Source organism: Ornithorhynchus anatinus, chromosome 14 (assembly GCF_004115215.2).
Source record: "Ornithorhynchus anatinus isolate Pmale09 chromosome 14, mOrnAna1.pri.v4, whole genome shotgun sequence".
NCBI classification, from domain to species: domain Eukaryota; kingdom Metazoa; phylum Chordata; class Mammalia; order Monotremata; family Ornithorhynchidae; genus Ornithorhynchus; species Ornithorhynchus anatinus.
Genome location: NC_041741.1, coordinates 51,517,543 through 51,532,803, shown reverse-complemented (window position 1 = coordinate 51,532,803; position 15,261 = coordinate 51,517,543). Strand labels below are relative to the sequence as shown.

Below are 15,261 nucleotides of genomic sequence, written 5' to 3'. Positions count from 1 at the left end.
GAGTGATGTGAGCATGCTGGGTTGTAGTAGGAAATCAGCCAGGTGAGAAGGAAATGTCAATTCTATTCAATACCTGAGTCCCAAGGTAATATCTTATTTAGCCTGCTGTAGGCAGAGTTTGAACAAACACCTCCCCTTCTCCCGACCAGTGAGACCTCCATGAGCATATCACAGTTTAGCTTGTGGGTCATTTAAATTTGATCTTAATGCAAAGTCCAGATGTTTTTTTTGGGGGGGGGGGGGCTTGATCTTCTGCCATTTGAACAAAATTTTCTTACTGCCACTTCATTGCAAAAAGAAATTCTATCTTCAAAACACCTCGGCACTTCATAGGAGACGCAAACCCTCTTCGTATTTAACTGCCTATGGAAAATGAAATGCCTGGAAATCTGTATCCAGGTAAAGCACTGTGTATTAAAACAGCATTGAGGCAAATCGCACTAGGTTACAAAAGAGTTTGCTGGCCAGGGAGGAGATCTGAAAGGGGATGGTGAATGAAACAATGAGCTTGTCTAAAGGTCCAAGTTCAGTGCTAATATTTGTGATGGAAATGAAAAGGAATGGAGAGATTGGACATCTGTTGCAGGGTTCAGCAGCAACCTGTGGAGAAGAAAATAAGACCAAGAGGAAAGGAATTTGGGTTTATTTATCCAATTAGTAAGTGGATTGGCAGTTTCTCCTGAAGTGTGGACCAGGGAAGTATTTGAGCACTGCATTCTGGTTACTCTGAATTCCTTTGGTCAGCTCTGTAATGGAGATGGTCAAGAGTGAATTAAACACATAGAACAGTGTCTAGAATCTAGTAAGCACTTAACAAATACCATAAAAAAAGCCCATCTCAGCTATAGCCCAGAAGACTGAATGGGAGGTGTAGTTCAGGGAGGAAGTGTGATCTAGTGGATAGAGCCTGGGCTTAGGAGTCAGAAGGACCTGGGTTCTAATCTCAACTCCGCTACTTGTCTGGCTGTGTGACTTTGGGAAAGTCCCTTCACTTCTCTGGCTCTCAGTATACCTCATCTGTAAAATGGCGATGAAGACTGTGAGCCCCATGTGGCTGTGTCCAACCTGATTACTTTGTATCTACCCTGGTGCTTAGAACAGTGCCTGACACTAGTAAGTGCTTAATATAAAACACAAATATATAACAACAATAATAATAATAATGATAATTCAGTGTGACCTGATGGAAAGAGCATGGGCTCCCAGTTCTGCCATTGGCTTGCTTTGTGACCTCGGGCAAGTCACTTCACTTCTCTGTGCCTAAGTTACCTCTTCTGGAAACAATGGGGATTAAGAGTGTGAGCCCAATGGGGGACAGGGACTGACTCTGTCCAAACTGATTAACTTGTATCTACCCCAGCGCTTAGAACAGTGCCTGGCACACAGTAAGTGCTTAATATTACCATGGTTATTGCTATTATTATTCTTTGGGTCCCAGTTCTTCTGTTCTGCCCCTTACTTAGAACCGTGAGCCCCATGCAGGACAGGGACTGTGTCCAACCTAATTTATTTGCATCTACCCAGCACTTAGAACACTGTTTGAAACATAGTAAGCACTAACAAATTCCTTAAAAAAAAAAAAGATAAAAAAGCTTCACCCTTTATGGAGCAGTCATTGTAGACCCAACCAGAGCTAAAATCAAGCCTCTTGATTCCCAGAGCTGAGCTCTTTCCCCAGAGCCTCACACGCGGTTAGATGTAAGATGTTTATTCACTGGGTTTAAGGCTAGTGGGAATGTGAGAAGCAGCATGGTCTAGCGAAATAAGAGCCCAGGTCCGGGAGTTAGAGAACTTTTTTTATGGTATTGGTTAAGCATTTACTATATTCCAGGCACTGTACTAAGCATTGAGGATAGATACAATATAATAAAGTTGGACCCAGTCCATGTCCCACATAGGGGCTTCCAGTCTTAATCCTTTTAGAACATGAGATCTAATCCCCGCTATGCCACTTGCTTTCTGTAGGACCATGAATGAATGACTTCACTTCTCTGTGCCTCAATTTCCTTTTCTGGCAGTTAATAATAATAATAATAATAATAATAATAATAATGTTGATATTTGTTAAGTGCTTACTATGTGCAGAGCACTGTTCTAAGCGCTGGGGGAGATACAGGGTAATCAGGTGGTCCCACCTGAGGCTCACAGTTAATCCCCATTTTACAGATGAGGTAACTGAGGCACAGAAAAGTTAAGTGGCTTGCCCACAGTCACACAGCTGACAAGTGCAGAGCCGGGGGTCGAACCCATGACCTCTGACTCCGAAGCCCATGCTCTTTCCACTGAGCCACGCTGCTTCCCAATTGTGGATTCAATGCCTGTTTACTCCCCTACTTACATTGTGAGCCCCGTTTGGGACAGGACTGTGTCCAATCTGACTAATTTATATGGACCCCAGGGCTTAGAACAGGTTTTGGTACATAATAAGCAACTAACTAATAAATTAATGATAAGAATAATGATGATGGTCATCATAATAATAATAAGACAGGACATCCAGATAGCAGACATCTCTAAGAGGGTTCTGTGAGGTGTCAGGAAAAGTGTGGCAGGACCCAGGAAATTTGGTTTTAAAATGTTCCTTCCACATACAAGCATTTCACCCCAAGATCAATCATCAGTGGTAGCTACTGAGAGCTAATTGTGGGCAGAGCTCTGTACCAAGCATTTGGGAGAGTATAACAGCACTTATCTACTTATCTGTAATTTTATTTATTAACATTACTGTCTGTCTCTCCCGCTAGTCTGTAAGTTCATTGTGGGCAGGGAATGTGCCTGTTATATTGTTCTATTGTCCTCTCCCAATCCAATAAATACAATTGAATGACTGACTGACCGACTGAGTTAATCAGTCCCATTTTGTGAGCACCTGCTGGGTGCCCTCAAGGAGCTTATAGTGTACTACGTGCAGAGCATGGTAATGAGTGCTAGGGAGAGTACAGTAATTAGTAGACAAGATCCCTGCTGTCAAAGATCTTACCACCAGATGTCCTGTGTGCAGAGCACTGTACTGAGTGCTTGGGAGAGTACAGTAGTTAGTAGATACCATCCCAGCCTTCAAGGAGCTGACACCTAACAACAAGAGCAGCTGCCTTTTCCACTGCTCCAAAACCAACAAACACCCCAGCATTTCAGTTGTTTGATTCCTTTCCTCTGACTGTAAACTCACTGTGGGCAGGGACTATATCTGTTTATTGTTGTATCGTCCTCTCCCACGCACTCAGTACAGTGCTCTGCACACAGTAAGCGCTCAATAAATATGATTGATTGACTTTCTCCAACAGAATGGTCCAGGAACAGTGCTGCCATAGCCAGCTGGAGGAACTGCACTGCTCTGCTGGAATCAACGCTGCCAACGAGGGGGAAGAGTGTGCTGCACACAGTGACAACTCCACTTATGAAGCCAAGTTTGTCAAGGTGAAGTGGGTTCCCTATGGCCATCTCTGGGGCAAGAGCAGAGAAGCGGCGCGGCCTAGTGGAACGAGCCCGGGCCTGTTAGTCGATAACCTAATTCCCGGCTCGGCCACTTGTCTGCCGTGCGACCTTGGACAAATCACTTCGCTTCTCTGGGCCTCAGTTAACTCATCTGTCAAATGGGGATTAAGATGGTGAACCTCATGTGGGACAGGGACTGTGTCCAACCTGATTAGCTTGTATCTACCCCAGTGCTTACTATGGTGCCTGGTACATAGTGAGACCATTTTAAAAGACAAACAATCAATCATATTTCTTGAGTACTTACTGTGTATAGAGCACTGTACTAAGCTCTTGGGAGAGTACAACACAACAAAAAAACCCCACCAAACCTTTGTTCAAAAAGGAGTTTTTTTCATCATATGGTTTGTAACAGAGGGTTGTCGGTTCATTGTAAAGCGAGGCAGTAAGTCAATCACGTTTACATTTGTAAATATATGTACAATTGTTGCCGAATTGTACTTTCCAAGGGCTTAGTACAGTACCCTGCACATAGTGAGCGCTCAATAAATACTATTGAATGAATGAATGTTTGCTGAGTGCTTACTATGTGCAGAACAATTTACTAAGCGCCTGGGAAAGTACAATAGAACAATAAACAGACACATTCCCTGCCCACAGTGAGTTTATAGTCTAGAGGGGGAGACAGACGTTAGTATAAATATATTTATAAATATTGGACTTCTTGAATCCCGGACAAAAATGGCAGGTGTAGCTAGCTCTACCTGTGAGGGTCTGGGCTTAGTGAACCACGACCAAGGACTCTACCTGCCAGGGCCTGGGATCTTTCTGAGTAGTTGGGGAGAGATGCAAACCTGTGACTTTAAAAGTCGAGGGAAGGGTGCCCTCTCGAGGATAGAAAAATAGATATAGATGGACTTGCACTCAATCAATCCATCTGTGGTATTTCTTGAGCGCTTACAATCAATCACTCGCATTTATTGAGCACTTATTGTATGCAGAGCACTCTCCTAAGAGCTAGGGGCAGCGTACAATATAACAACAGAACGGAGTTGGTAGACACATTGCCCACAATGAGCTTACAGTTTTCAGGGCTCTGTATTCCTTCCTTCATTCAATCATATTTATTGACTTGCTGTGTCAAGAGCACTATACTAAGCGCTTGGGAGAGTACACTATAACAATAGTTTCCCTGCCTACAAAGAGCTTACACACTAGAGGGGGGAGACAGACATTAATGTAAATAAATTACAGATATGGACAAAAGTACTGTGGGGCTGTACTGAGCCCTCGGGAGAATACAACAGAGTTGGTAGATTTGTTTCCTGCCCACCAGAAGCTTACAGTCTATAGGGGGAGGCGGACATTAATGTAAATAAATGAATTTCATAAGTGCTGTGGGGCTGAGGGTGGGATGAAGCAAGGATGCAGATTCAACTGCAAGGGTGCCGCAGAAGGGAGGGGGAGTGGGGGAAAAAAAAGGTTTTAATTGGGAAGGCTACTTGGAGGATATGGGATTTTAATAAGGCTTTGGAGGTGGGGAGAGCAGTGGTCTGGTATATGATGTCGGTGGGGAGGGTTCCTAGATCAAAGGGAGGATATGGGAAAAGGGTCAGCAGTGAGATAGACAAGTTTGAGGCACATTGTAGGAGCTGGTGGTAGAGGAGTGGAGTGTGCGGGCTGGGTCATACTAGGAAATCAGTGAGGTGAGGTAAGAGGGGGTGAAGTGATTGAATGCTTTCAAGCTGATGGTGCCGAGGTTCTGTTTGATGTGGAGGTAGATGGGCAACAACTGGAGGTTCTTGAGGAGTTGGGTAACATTCACTGAACTTTTTTTTTTTTTTTACAAAAATGATCTGGGCAGCAGAGTGAAATATGGACTGGAATGGGGAAAGACAGGAGGCAGAGAAGTCAGTGAGGAGGCTGAGACAGTGATCAACATGGGACAAGACAGCACCGTGGCCTAGTGCAAAGAACACAGGCTTGGGAGACATAGGACCTGGGTTCTAACCCCGGCTCTGCCACTTGTCTGCTGTGTGACCCTGGGCAGCCATTTAACCTTTTGGTGCCTCAGTTCCTCCATCGGCAAAATGGGGATTCAAGACCTGTTTTCCCTCCTACTTACACTGTGAGCCCCGTGTGGGACCTGATCATTTTGTATAATAATGTTGGTATTTGTTAAGCACTTACTATGTGCAGAGCACTGTTCTAAACGCTGGGGTAGAAACAGGGTAATCAGGTTGTCCCACGTGAGGCTCACAGTTAATCCCCATTTTTACAGATGAGGTAACTGAGGCACAGAGAAGTGCAGTGACTTGCCCACACTCACACAGCTGACAAGTGGCGGAGCTGGGATACCCTAGTGCGTGGCATATAGTAAGCACTTAACAGAGACCACACATTATTATTATTATCACTATTATTGTTGTTATTGTCATCTTGTATCCAACCCAGTGCTTAGTTCAGTACCTGGCAGAAAAGTAAGTGCTTGGCAAGGGCCATTAAAAAAAATAATTCAGCGGTTTCCTGAGGGTGACATTACTATGTGCCAAGCATTGTTCTAAGCTCTGGGGTAGATACAAGGTAATCAGATTGTCTCACGTGGGGCTCATAGTTTTCATTCCCATTTTACAGATGATGTAACTGAGGCACAGAGCAGTTGAGTAACTTGTCCAAAGTCACACAGCTGACAAGTGGCAGAGACGGGATTAGTGTAAGGCATCAATTTGGGCTCTCCGCACTCACAGGACAGACCTTTTTTCATAGTATTTGTTAAGCCCTTTCTATGTGTCAAATACTATTCTGTGCACTGGGTTAGATATGACTTAATTAAGTTATACACAATCCTTGTCCCTCGTGGGGCTCGCAGTCTAAGTAGGAGGGAGAACGGTTATTGAATCCCCGTTTTACAGTTGAGGAAATTGAGGCCCAGAGAAGTGAAGTGACTTGCCCAAATTTACACAGCAGATAAGTGATGGAGCTGGAATTAGAACCCAGGTCCTCTGTCTCCCAGGCCCAGGCTCTTTCGACTATGCAGCACTGCAACTCTGAACGTATCTGAATGATCCTTTTTCAAGAGCTGCAGAACAGTGACTTGTCCCGGCCAGAGACAAAAGTCTGTCCTGGGCCACGGCTTCGACGGGAGAAGGGTCTTACTTTTTGAGGGTACAAGGTCCTAGCAGGTTTCAGACTGCAAGAGCCACTCAGGGAAGGGGTGTTCCACACAAGCAGACCATCTCTCTCTCTGCAGCCCTGGGGTATGTCGAAGCGACCCGAATTCTTTCCCAATTTTGAAAAGGGCAAAATGAAGTCAAAGGATCCAAGCTGTTCGTCACCCCCCATGGAGTGGGAAAATAAATCAGGACTGATGGGATCAAAGTTTTGGAAAATGTAACTGAATCCACTTGGTTGGATTACAAGAATGTTGGCTGGCCATACTGAATTCCCGGAGGCAAATCTTTCCTTGTAGTTTTAAACAAATTTTTTATTTAGCAAGAGTTGCTCAGTCACACTCCTGGGTGAAATCTCCCTGTCGGACCTATCATCTCCTGCAGCAGAGTGCCATTTGTATACTTCAAAACAAGGCCCCGAATGAATGAAATCTGGGCCTCTTTAGTTGCATTCTCCAGGAATGAGAAGTTGGGAATGATAATAATAATTGTTATTATGGTATTGAGCAGATATGATGTGCTAAGTACTGGGAGAAATGCAGTCAGTGGTATTTACTGATTGTAGCTCCATTGTAAACTTGTTGTGGACGGGCAGTGTGTCTACCAACCCTGTACTGGACTCTCCCAAGCCCTTATTACAGTGCTCTTCTCGCAGTAGGTGCTTAAAAAATATCATCAATTGATTGTTTGAGCATTTACTATGTGCAGAGCAATGTACTAAGCACTTGGCAGAGGACAGTACAACAGAGTTGGAAGACACGTTCCCTGCCCACAAAAAGCTTCCAATCTGAAGGGGGAGACAGATAATCAGATTAGTCATAGTCCCTGCCCCACACTGAACTCCCAGTCTAGGCACTAAAGAGAGCAGAAATCTGAACCACACATTAGGAAACAGACACAGACAGGTCAAGTGACTTGTCCAAGGTCACTTAGCAGGCTGGTGGCCACACTGGGACTAGTCCCTTAGTCCCTGCAACTGTTTCTGCCCTGCATCCCTGTTAGAAGCCTCGTCAATCAATCCATCAATCAATCATATTTATTGAGCATTAACTGTGTGCAGAGCACTGGACTAAGCGCTTGGGACTCCCATGTGGGATGGAGACTATCTGGTTTGATGATTCTGGCCCTACCCCAACGCTTAGCATGGTACCTGGCACAGAGTAAGCATTTAATAAATGCCACAGAAGTGTCAGGGGTTAGAGATTACATGGCACCTTCTGAGGCCAGAGCCATACCTGTCGTGGCCCCAGAATTCTCCTCCTGACATCTCCGTCTGCCCTGTGACATCACTGCCCACCTCTTCCCTCACCCTGGAGAGGTGGGACTGGCCTTCAAAAACGGCTGAAGTAGCGGAGTTCACGATTCACTATCTACAAAATGCTGTGGTTGGCCGGAACTGCCTGGCGGCCTCGGTGAGAGCTGGAGAGAAAAAGGTCATCCGGGAAGCCCTCTTGGAGGTGGTGTGAGATTTCAGGAGGGCTCTGCATGTGGAGAAAGCTGAAGGGGAGAGAATTCTAAGCAGCAAGGCAGGGCTGAGAAATCTTTTGACAATGCCAGGCCTACTTATTTAAACCCATGCAAGCGTAGGAATTGTTCTCCAAAACAGGGGTCTCACAGAATTTTGAAGGCATTGAGGGTGATTTGTGGCCTACAGTTGAAACCAGAAAATCAACCATAAAGGTTCGGGGTGGAAGCTTTTAGGGACTTGGGGGTGAAATGGCTCTTAATGTGTTCAATCTTTCCATTTCGCGGTTTTTGGTAACTGCCCTGCTGGGATCTCTTTTACTTCCTCAAATACAGACCCGCTTAATCTGGTTTCTGAAGTCAGGCCCCAAGATTTCACCTTCTCATCGTCATCCTTGTCCGCGACCTCCTCCTCCCCTCCCTACTCTCTATGGACTCATGTCGTGGAACGCTCCGCCCTATGTCCCTCCCTGCCTTGGTCCCCGGGGGAAAAAATGACACTCCCCGAGGTCGCTCGCCCCAACCCCTCCCCACCCGGCAAGCAGAGAAAATGCCCTTTGGAAACCCCAACTACGAAGGACAGAAGAAACAGAGGACGAAGAGATCTTGGGGCCTGAAGGCCTCCCTGCCCCCGGAGTTCCCCCCAGAATCCTCGGGTCACCCTGCTCGTCAAACGGGCCCTTTGCCAACCCCAACTTGGAAGGACAGAAGGAGCAGAGGCCCAAGAGGCTCCCCCTTTCCGGCTTCCTTGGGTCCCTCTGACCGTTCTCCCAACATAGCTTTCCTTCTGTGCTTTTCTTGGTTTTAGCAGAAGTGCTGTCACTGCTGCCTCCTGGGGAAGGCGGCCCACGCCCAGGGGCAGAGCTGCGAGTACAGCCTCCTGATTGGCTACCAGTGCGGACTGGTCTTCCGGGCCTGCTGCGTCAGGGGCCGAGAGGGCGGAGAGATGCTGCTGCCAGACGCGGAGAAGAAAGAAGCCGAGGAACCGCTGGGAATAGGTGATCTTCTCGGGGCTCTGGGTCTGTTGACGTCTGGTTCGCTCACGGGCCTCGGGGCGAAAGAGTCCAGGGCTGGAGGCCAGGGGAAGCAGCGTGGCCTAGTGGATAGAGCCCGGGACTTGGGAATCTGAAGGACCTGGGTTCTAAGCTCATTGCGGGCTGGGAATGTGTCTGTTTATTGTTGTATTGTACTCTCCCAAGTGCTTAATACAGTGCTCTGTGCACAATAAGCGCTCAGTAAATACGATTTACTGAGTAAATACAGAGAAGCAGCGTGGCTCAGTGGAAAGAGCACGGGCTTTGGAGTCAGGGCTCATGAGTTCGAATCCCAGCTCTGCCACTTGTCGGCTGTGTGACTGTGGGCAAGTCACTTAACTTCTCTGTGCCTCAGTTCCCTCATCTGTAAAATGGGGATTAAGACTGTGAGCCCCACGTGGGACAACCTGATTCCCCTATGTCTACCCCAGCGCTTAGAACAGTGCTCGGCACATAGTAAGCGCTTAACAAATACCAACATTATTATTATTATTATTACGATTGAATGAATGAATAATCCTGGCTCTGCCAACAGTCTGCTGGGTGACCTTAGGAAAGTCACTTTACTTCTCTGGGCCTCAGTTCCCTCATCTGGAATATGGGGATTAAGACGGTGAGCAGCATGTGGGACAAAGTCTGTGTCCAATCCCATCACCTTGTATCTACCCCGGTGCTTAGTACAGTGCCTGGCACATAGCAAGTGCTTAACAAATACCACAGTTGTTATTATTATTACTATTATTATTTGAGCATGAATGGGCACTTGACGGGGGATTTCAGAGAGAGAGCGCCTGGATTTCCTCCTCTCCAGTCAAGATTCCCATGAGAAATCATTCCTTCATAGAGTAGACAAACTTGAATGCGAACTGCACGTCGTCACTTTCATTTTCCAGTCTTTCCAAGAGGCTGCCTTCTGGTCCCTTCTTTTGAATTTCTTAGGTTCAGCATAAAAAACTTCCCGGTAGCAAACTGAGGGAGTCTGTTCCCATGGACCAAATGTGTTTCTTGATAATACTGTCTTCTGGTGGTCTGAGACACTGAAGCAATGAAAATATATGAGGTGATAGCTGTGATCCAACAGACTATGACTTGGTTAGATTCCCAAGTTACAGCCTCCTGTTTCCCAGGGAATAATGCATCGCCTTCAAAATTCTCCCTCTAAATAGAGAACCAGTCTGGCCTAGTGGATAAAGCACGGGGTTGGGAGTCAGAAGGACCCGGGTTTTAATGCTGGCTGTGCTGCTTGTCTGTTGTTTGACCTTGGACAAATCACATCACTTCTCTGGGCCTCGGTTGCCTCATCTGTAAAATGGAGATGAAGACTGTGAACCCCTTGTGGGACATGGACTGTGTCCATTTGATGAGCTTGTATCTACCCCAGATCTTAGAACTGATGCCTGGCATACAGTAAGTGCTTAACAAATGCCATTAAAAAAAAAAATCAGCCATTTTTTCATTCACAGCATCTCATCTGGTCTGATCTGGTGCTCGAACTTGCTACACAGAGAGGAGGCTATTTGATCAGTCTTCCTATTTTGCCTTTTTTGGGGAAGCATCATGAAAGAGCCTGGGCCTAGGAGTAAGAGGACCTAGGTTCTAATCCTGGCCCTGCTCCTTGTCTGCTGTGTAACCTTGGGCAAATCACTGTACTTCTCTGTGCCTCAGTTCCTTCATCTGTAAAATGGGGATTCAATTTCTGCTCTCCCTCTTAAACTGTGAGCCCCATGAGGGACGGGGACTGTGTTTGGTCTGATTATCCTGTATCTTCCCCAGCTCTTAATACAGGGCTTGGCACATAGTAAGCACTTAATAGATACCATAATGATTATCCAGCCTTTCATTTGCAGAAACTGCAGAGGTTGTCCTTTTTTTTTCTTTTAGTGGCATTTGTTAAGCTCTTATTATGAGCTAGGCTGTACTAAGAGCTGAGGTAGACGCAAGCTAATCCATATCCTACATGGATACTAGCAGCATGGCCTAGTGGCAAGAGCTCAGACTTGGGAGTCAGAGGACGTGTGTTCTAATCCTGGATCCTCCACTTGTCTGCTATGTGACTTCAGGCAAGTCACTTAACCTCCCTGTGCCTGTTATGTCATCTATAATGGGGATTATTTTATTGCTATTGTTCTTGTCTGACCATCTCCCCCGATTAGACTGTAAGCCCGTCAAAGGGCAGGGACTGTGTCTGTTACCGATTTGTACATTCCAAGCGCTTAGTACAGTGCTCTGCACATAGTAAGCGCTCAATAAATACTATTAATGAAATGAATGAATGATTAAGACTGTAAGCCCCACATGGGACAACCTGATTACCTTGTATCTACCCCGGTGCTTAGAACAGTGTTTGCCACACGGTAAGCACTTAACAAATACTGTAATTATTATTACCCTACATGGGGCTCACGGTCTTCATCCCCATTTTACAGAGGCCCAGAGAAGTGAAGTGACTTGTCCAGAGTCACGTGGCATAGCTGGGATTACAACTCAGGTCGTCTGACTCCCATGCTCTTGTCCACTAGGCCACACTGCTTCCCATGCTGTATTTCTTACTTTTGCAGTGGCGACTGGAGCCAGGGGAACCCTGCATAGAATAACTAGCCAGGCTAGCGAGAGACCAAATTAGAAAGAAGTGCACATTTCTAGAGGGGTTGAGAGTCAAGAAGCCTCTTTGTGTCAGGGAAGCCCAAGAGGATTTCACAACCATCTCCATCTAGGATACGGGAAGTTGCTTTCTGTGGTGTCGAGGAGAAGTTGGCCCTATCAGGCATGAGGGATTGTAGGCCCAACCCAAGTGACTAGTAAATGGTGGTCAGCAGCCTCTGGTGTCCAGTCCCTGGGAACCAGAGTGGGAGAGAGTCATTTCCGGTTTGGGAGAATGTGTTGTAGACACAAAAATAAATAAAAGTAGTGGCCAAGCACTATTTACCACCTCAGACAAGTCAGGGAGGAGTTGCCAGTTGATCTGGAAATGGTTAGGAGCGAGAAGAAATTCGGATCTCTCACGCTACATTTGTTAATACAATCTGGAGGCTCTTCATTCCTCGGGCATCTTATTTCCATTTGACTCCTTGAAATCACCAGGCCCAAGCAGAACTTTTCCCTAGAAAAGTTCCAAGCATTCGTTCATTCATTTAATGGTATTTATTGAGCATTTACTGTGTGCAGAACACAGTACTAAGTACTTGGGAGAGGACAGTAGGACAATAAACAGACTCATTCCCCGAGCTGATAGTCTAGAGATCTGAGCCAGTCCAAACAATTTTCAGGGTTGATTTTTGTGGGAAGGGAATCTCTGGAGAAGCTGAAGTAATGTTGGGTAGACTTATTATTATAAGAGTTAATGAAGACTGGTTTGGAATTTCTATTAAGGGAGGAAAACTGAGAGGTTATTTTAACTTCCTCTCTGCCTTCTTTTCCGTAGATAAAATTCCTGAAGAAGACCAAGAAGACCCTTATCTTCATGACCGCTGCAGAGGTAAGAATTGACCATTTCTTTCCCCGCAAGACTGCTGAATCAATCAATCAATCAGTGGTATTCATTGAGTGCTTACTGTGTGCAGACCACAGTACTAAGTGCTTGAGAGAGTGAGAAGCAACATGGTGTAGTGGATAGAGCATGGGCCTGGTGGTCAGAAGGAGCTGAGTTCTAATCCCGGCTCTGCCACTTCTGCTGTATGACGCTGGTCAAGCCACTCTTCCAGATGTTAAAATAGCTGAAGCCTTGCCCTGAAGAGCCAGGGCTCAGGAGTTGTTACCCCATTTCTAGTCACTGGCCCACTGTGTGACCTAGAGCTAGTCTCTTAACCTCTCTGGGCCTCATCTGCAGAATGGGAGATAACCTTCATGAGAGGGTTATAACCCACATGAGAGGGTTTGGGGAAAAAAGAAAAGGCTTTACAAATGCCAAGTAGTTGGTACTTTTCGAGTAGAGGCAGTGTGATCTAGTGGAAAGAGCTTGGGGCTGGGAGTCCCCAGGTAGCCTTGGGCAAGTCACTTTCCCTCTCTGGCCTTCGGTTTCCTCACCTGTAAAATGGAGAAGAGACTTTAGTTCTCCCTGCCTCTTAAGAAGGCGATTCCTGAGTGGAACAGTGAAGGGGTCCTAGCTGATTATTTTACATCTACCCCAGGGCTTAGCGTAGTGCCTGAACACCTAGGAAACACTTAACCAATACCATGGCGAAATCCATGATTCCTTTTCTTGTAATCAATTTCAATGTATAATTTCACGAGAGACAACACGGACGAGCGGTCTCAGCCTCTGTGTTCAGATTGTTGATCCCTCAGGATCCATGGGTATGAATCCCGCTCCGGGCAACCCTTGTTTAGAGAAGCAACATGGCCCAGTGGATAGAGTCTGGGCTTGGGAGTCAGAAGGACCTGGGGTTCTAATCCTGACTCCACCACTTGTCTGCTGGATGACCTTGGGCAAGTCATTTCACTTCTCTATGTCTTAGTTACTTCCTCTGTAAAATGGGGGATAAGACTCTGAGCCCCATGAGGGACAGGGACTGTGTCCAACCCAATTTGCTTTTATTCATCCCAGCGCATAGTTCAGTGCCTTGAATATAGTAAGTGTTTAACTAATGCCATAATTATTGTATGGGACATTGTGTCCAATCTCATTACTTTGTATCTACCCTAGCTCTTAGGACCGTGCTTGGCACATCAGTCATATTTATTGAGCATTACTGTGTGCAGAACGCTGTATTAAGCACCTGGTCGAGGACAACAATATAACAGACGTATTCCCTGCCCGCAATGAGTCAACATAGTAAGCGTTTAACGGATCCTATTAAAAATACAAATTAAATAAAACTAAGGAGAAGTTGGCAGGAGGTGCTTGTGTGTGTTTTGAACGCCGCCCCCGCCCACCCTCTCGCCCTGCCGTTCTCTCTCCAGGAGGTGGTCCCTGCAAGCAGCAGTGTGGAGACACAGGAAGCGCCGTGGTCTGCTCCTGCTTTGTTGGCTATCAGCTTCTCCCGGACCAGGTCTCTTGCGAAGGTAAATCTGTGAATGATGCTTCGTCTTAGGGGGCAGAGAGACCCTCGCTGCTCTGGGAGAGGTCGTAGGGGCCGGGGAGAGTGCATGGTTGTTGTTGGGGGCGGGAGAAATGGATGGAGCTCCTCGTTGCTCCAGTGGAGAGCATGGGGGACACGGGCTAGTCCATGACGGGGGCCAGCGGAGGGAGGTAACGGACGGAGCCCCTCGCTACTCCAGGAGGGGGTGGGGCCCAGGCCTGAGGAGATGGAGTCACGCTCAGCTCTGACCCCCGACCAGCTGTCGTCCCCCTCCTGGAGTTGGTGGAAGAAAGGTTTTGCCTAGAACTGCCTGGGGTGGTCCGTTGGGGAGGGCGGCAACCCCAGGCTGGGGAAGCGGTGGGAGAGGGGACGCCGCCATCCCAAACAAGAGGCTGTCCAGGGAGGGGTGGCCCAGTTCTGGACCCTCCCTCCCCACCCCATCTTCTAGGAGAGTCCGGCTGTAGTTCCCTGGAGGCAGATGGATCAGAACCCCAAGAACAGGGCCCTGGGGAAGTCTGAATTCAGGCATAACTCCCCACTCGCTCCCAGAGACTCCCGGGATGGGTCAGGAAATCTGCAAGCCAGACCTGTTCCCCACAGAGCTGGGGGTCTGAAGGAGGGACTCCTGGACTCTTTCACCTCACCAGGCAACCTCCAGCATGGCTACATCTTTAGTTAAGAGGCAGAAAAGCGATAAGGGCTCACTCGTCATGGTTGTACTAGTTAAGCGCTTACTCTGTGCCAAGCACTGAGAAGCAGCATGGCCTAGTGGATAGAGCATGGCCTGGGAGTCGGAAGGACCCGAGTTGTAATGCCGCTTCGCCACTTGTCTGCTGTGTGATCTTGAGCAAGTTGCTTCACTTCTCTGAGCCTCAATTCCCTCATTTATAAAATGGGGATTGAGAGCTGTAAAATGTGGGACATGAACTGTGTCCACGTTGGTTAGCTTGTATCTACCCCACCGCTTAGAAAATTGCCTGGCACAAAGTAAGCGCTTAACAAATACCATTAAAAAAACACGCAGCATTAAGCGCTGGGCTAGATGCAAGGTTGGGATCGGGGCTTGTCCCATACCGGCCTCACTCTTGGGGCCCCCCCATCCACCCTTGGGATCCAGTTCTGTGCTAATTTTTCTTCCAT

The 15,261-nt window shown here is 47.0% G+C and overlaps 1 protein-coding gene across 4 annotated transcripts in view; it reads left to right on the top strand.

Annotated features, from left to right (window-relative positions):
* Window positions 1–15,261, top strand: part of FBLN1 (fibulin 1) — an 81,887-nt gene that overhangs the window by 23,696 nt on the left and 42,930 nt on the right. For 2 of the 4 annotated variants that reach the window (XM_029079158.2, XM_029079160.2), the window contains exons 3-6: window positions 3,285–3,417; window positions 8,881–9,067; window positions 12,525–12,578; window positions 14,003–14,104. In XM_029079158.2, coding sequence (XP_028934991.1) covers window positions 3,285–3,417; window positions 8,881–9,067; window positions 12,525–12,578; window positions 14,003–14,104 — 476 coding nt within the window. Of the gene's footprint in view, window positions 1–3,284; window positions 3,418–8,877; window positions 9,068–12,524; window positions 12,579–14,002; window positions 14,105–15,261 lie in introns of all 4 variants that reach the window. The other 2 variants (XM_029079157.2, XM_029079159.2) reach the window with 1 other exon arrangement.